The 4,806-nt window shown below is 36.2% G+C and overlaps 1 protein-coding gene across 1 annotated transcript; it reads left to right on the forward strand.

Moving 5' to 3' along the window:
* Positions 1 to 263: 263 nt before the first annotated feature.
* Positions 264 to 3,375, forward strand: LOC107791142 (wall-associated receptor kinase-like 6). The gene is made up of 3 exons (XM_016613152.2): positions 264 to 1,390; positions 1,787 to 1,915; positions 2,071 to 3,375. Exons 1-3 carry the CDS (start codon positions 448 to 450, stop codon positions 3,249 to 3,251), a joined length of 2,253 nt encoding a protein of 750 aa, XP_016468638.1. The 5' UTR covers positions 264 to 447; the 3' UTR covers positions 3,252 to 3,375.
* Positions 3,376 to 4,806: the final 1,431 nt, after the last annotated feature.

Raw genomic sequence — 4,806 nt, forward strand, 5'->3', positions numbered from 1 at the left:
ACTCTTTAAGCTTCAACACATATGTATTTAAGGAATTTTTAAGAAATATAATATTGTCAGTGTTGATATTCACGTGCCACGTGCTCTAACACATAGATATATGTAATGTAGTGGGCTAAACGCCATGTCTTGTGCTCTGTCACGATTCACGAAGAAATCTTTTCAACTTTGTAAATTAACTATAATATGCGCAAGACAAGAAGTATATATCAACAGTAAGAATTATCTTTACACTTTGAAGTATTAGTATTAGTATATACTCTCACTCTGTGAAGTCAAGGGAGGAGGGCGGAACAGGAAAGTACGTAAAGCAACTCTCATTCTGTTTTCTTATTTAAATCTCTCAAAGTTGGTCTATAAATAACTTATAGAGTAGTACAAATATATATATATATATATACACGCCATCTTTTGACAGACATTTTCCTAACCACTGAGGTGAAAGAGATGAAGAGTGTCTACATACTGCTAAATAATTCCTTGGTCTTTCTTTTTCTTGTGCTACTTCTCCAACAAGCAGAAGTTTCTGTATCATTATCATCATCATCATCATTGTCTGTGGTGGCAAAGCCCGGGTGCAAAGACAAATGTGGGAACTTAACCATTCCATATCCATTTGGGATAGGAAAAGATTGTTACTTTGATAAAGCATTTGAAATCAACTGCTTCGACGACAACACGAATCATTCATCAACATGGGTCGCCACTGATTACTCACCATTTCCTATACAAATCTTCAATATCGCAATGGACTCAATCAGGACTGACTCGTCTTTTCTTCCTGTTGTCTACGACAAATCTTCGGGGAAAAACATTAACGGCGATGAGCCCATTAGTGGATCAACTGGACAAGGACATTTTCATATGTCGTTGTCTAGAAATAAGTTTATAGTCATTGGTTGTGATATCTATGCTTATGTCAAAGATGCAGAGAGCGGAGAATTTGTAAGTGGTTGTGCTTCCTTTTGCAATACAAATAACTTTGCTGTTGCTGCTACTTCTTCTTGCACTGGAAATAATGGGTGTTGCCAGAGTGCCATTTCATGGATGCCTAAAAATGTGATAGTGTCAATACAAACAATGAACACCATGAAAGCGGCCTGGGCATTTAACAATTGCAGCTTTTGCTTGATGGGGTCCAGTGGTCATAATTCCAAGTACATAAGTGAAATATTAAGTAGCAATTCCAGCAACTGTGCAAAAGAGCTTGTTGGTTTTGGTGAAACTACGTTGGAGTGGGTGATGGGCAACATGAGTTGCGCGCAAGCTATGGGAAGCCGAGAATATGGATGTGGAAACAACAGTGATTGCGTCAATTCCAGCTATGGATACCGCTGCCGTTGCTCTAACGGTTATCAAGGCAACCCTTACCTCTCGAATGGATGTCAAGGTATATATATACGGACCTCCTAGCATTGGCCTAGCCACGCTACAAAAAAATTAGAAGTAGCTACGAACTTTGTCGCTAAATCGTTTTTAGCTTACATAATTTTTTGATAATCTGTCGCTAAATAGGATTAGCAACGGATTTTTCTGTTTAGCTACAGAATTTGTCCGCAACTCATTTCTATTTTTGTAGTTGTGCGAGGAATTCAACTGAACCTCTTGCACCCCACTGCATCCGCCCCTGCCTCGCTCCTAGATAACTTTGCTTTCTGTATTCAGCAATTTTTATAATTCTCATTACAAAAATCTATTCACCTTTTCTCCATTAATGGAATATATTGTAACAATATATATATTCTATTCTAACAAACTAATTTTTTTAATTCTATTTTTTTTGCAGATATTAATGAGTGTGCAAGTCCAAATGGGGGTCATTGTCCACATAATACTCGTTGTTTTAACACTCCTGGCAGTTTCTATTGTAAGCCAAATAATGGGAGACGCACGCTTGTTTTGCAGCTATGCTATGGTATTGTCTTCAATTTGCACCTCCACTTATTACTACTACTTGGATATATTTCTTTTTAATACTCCTTGTGATTTTTGCTTTTAATTTCCTTTGAGTTTTGCCTCTTCTTAAATTTCTATCCTGAATTACATTGTTACTTATTTTTTGGCAAACAGGAATTTCATCAGCTGTTATTTTGATAGTCCTGATAGCGGGTTGTTTGTTGCTATATCGACAAATTAAAAATAGGAAAGAGGTAAAAGCTAAACAAAAGTTTTTTAAAAGGAATGGTGGATTGCTAATGCAAAAGCAAATTTCTATGAATAAAGGAAGTGATAGCACTTTTTTACATATGAAACTCTTCCAAAAAGAGGAGTTGGAAAAAGCAACAGACAACTTCAACGAAAGTCGAATTCTTGGAAAGGGAGGGCTTGGTACTGTCTATAAAGGAATGCTATCAGATGGAAGGATCGTCGCCATCAAGAAATCTAATATAGTTGATGAAGATCAAGTTGGTCAGTTTGTAAATGAGATTTTCATTCTCTCTCAAATAAACCACAGACATATTGTCAAAGTATTAGGTTGTTGTTTAGAGACTCAAGTTCCGTTATTGGTCTATGAATACATATGCAATGGCACTCTATCGCGCCATCTTCATGGATCTAGCCCTATTCCTAGTGAATCAAGAACATCAACAATTACTCTCTCTTTGGAGCATCGCTTACGAATTGCTAGAGAAATAGCAGGTGCACTTTCTTACTTGCATTCTTGTGCTTCTAGTGCTATTTTCCACAGAGATATCAAATCAAGTAACATATTATTGGATGAAAATTATAGAGCTGTGGTTTCTGATTTTGGACTATCAAGATTGGTATCCATCGAAAAGACTCACTTAACAACACAAGTCGGAGGCACATTTGGCTACTTAGACCCTGAATACTTTCGATCTGGCCAACTTAACGATAAGAGTGATGTTTATGCATTTGGAGTGGTTCTTCTGGAGCTTCTTACAAGCCAAAGAGCTGTCTCTTCCGATGCATCTAGTAGTCAAGGCTTAGCAATGCATTTCAAATCAATGTTTAAACAAAGTCGTCTAACAGAAATGGTAGATCCTGAGATTGCAAGAGATGTTGAAGGTCAGGAGATAGTCCCCGTTGTGGCTACGCTTGCCAGAAGATGCTTGAAATCTAATGCAAGGAACAGACCAAATATGAAGGAGGTAGCAGCTGAACTTGAGGAACTTACAAAGACGAGATCATATGACATGCTACGTGCTGATAGTTTTGAAGAGAATATTTCTTTCAAAAGTGAAGGTTTATATAGTTATACATCTGATAGTCTAATAGAAGAAGATTAACAATAGTTGTCTTGTATTCAATAGTTTTCTTGTAGAATGAATGTAATCCGCCTCAATACATTATGATAACTTTCACATGATACTGCATTTGTTTGATCGATGTAAATCATAGAGTTGTTTGTCACTTCTTTTCTTTCTGTGCTCTTTAAAAACATCTTCAACCAATCAATTAAAATATTAATTCCTTACAATTAGGGTAAGTTTTCTGCACCAAAAAAAAAAAGGAAAAACAATTAGAAACAAGCTGGTCGTATGAGAACTGGCTGAAATGCCCAGCTAAAATCAGACTTAAGAAGGTTTTAGGTGATGCTCTCTTTGTCCTATCTAGAAGCTTAACTTTCCTCAGATTGAACAAAGTTTACTAAGACAATGCATACCTACATTATCCTTTTCGTTCCTTGTCAATGGTTAACACTCAAGAATCAATCTACTAAGGGGTGTTACCAGTGTAAAGCAATAGGTTCCTTTCATGGCATTCCTTTAATTACAGTTCCACAAGATCGAAAACCTTGTTTACATAGTATTTATGACGCTGTAAGATTTGATTCCGAGATCTTAAGGTTCTCAACTTATTTGATTAACATGTTTACACTTTTATACTTTTCATTGTTTGTTTATATCTCCCGATGCGTTGGACTGACAACGAGGTATTTTGGTTGTTTAAATATTTTGAAAAATATTTTTTTAATGAATTTATTATTTTTTAATTAGAGAAAAATATTTTTTAATTATTTTTTTCAATCTTTCCCAATCTATTTTTCATCCCCACTCCATCCCCACTGCTAGTGGCAGAAGGATAATTTTCGCCAAGGGGATTCATAAAATTTTAAAAAGTGGGAGAATTATTAGGCGTTTGTCCAGATTTTCTTACCATAATTGATTTTCCTATCTCATGAAGGAAAGGACAACATATTTACCATAATTGGCTTTTCTTTTCGTAGAGGGAAAATATAATTTTTCCATATTTGGCTAGTCCCTTTTCTTATAGGAAAATGTTTGAAGTTCTATAAATTGAAGATCTGTCCTTGTCATTCACCAGCATCCACAAATGTAGCCATATGGGATTTGAGAGTCGTGCTTAGGGGGAGAACTTTACGGGACAAGTGTTAGTGTGTCACTTGTGTTTGCCTCTTCGTGAGGTTGTTCTCTTGATATTTTGTACTCTCTTTCATATAGTGGATTGCTCATCTCCGTCGTGGATGTAGTTCAGTTGACCGAACCTCGTTAAATATTTGTGTCTCTTTTGGTATATTTCTCTTTTGTTGTTATCGTTACTCAAGATTTGCTTTGCTAGCTTTCGTATGACACCTGATTATTTTCGGTCCTAACAAGTAGTATTAGTGCGAGGTTAAAGACAAGTTCATCTTGGCGGGTTCAGTTCTAGTCGCAACATATTTGATGATAATCGTGATTTTCGTCTGAGAAATTTGATGGGTGTGCTACGCACGTTGAGACAAACTTTGCGGTGGAGATTTGGAGATGCGACCTGTTGAAGGCTATGTGAAGAAGGTGAATCAAGTTTATTTTATCAGAAAATTCAGGAAAAGTGGAGAAT

The sequence above is a fragment of the Nicotiana tabacum genome, chromosome 18, assembly GCF_000715075.1.
Source record: "Nicotiana tabacum cultivar K326 chromosome 18, ASM71507v2, whole genome shotgun sequence".
Lineage (NCBI taxonomy): Eukaryota > Viridiplantae > Streptophyta > Magnoliopsida > Solanales > Solanaceae > Nicotiana > Nicotiana tabacum.

What these genes read in the sequence shown, in the direction of transcription:
- LOC107791142 (XM_016613152.2), top strand. Translation starts at nt 448, where the DNA reads ATGAAGAGTGTCTACATACTGCTAAATAATTCCTTGGTCTTTCTTTTT. An exon ending in CCTCTCGAATGGATGTCAAG is followed by an intron (nt 1,391 to 1,786) that starts GTATATATATAC and finishes TTTTTTTTGCAG; the next exon opens with ATATTAATGAGTGTGCAAGT. An exon ending in TGTTTTGCAGCTATGCTATG is followed by an intron (nt 1,916 to 2,070) that starts GTATTGTCTTCA and finishes TTTGGCAAACAG; the next exon opens with GAATTTCATCAGCTGTTATT.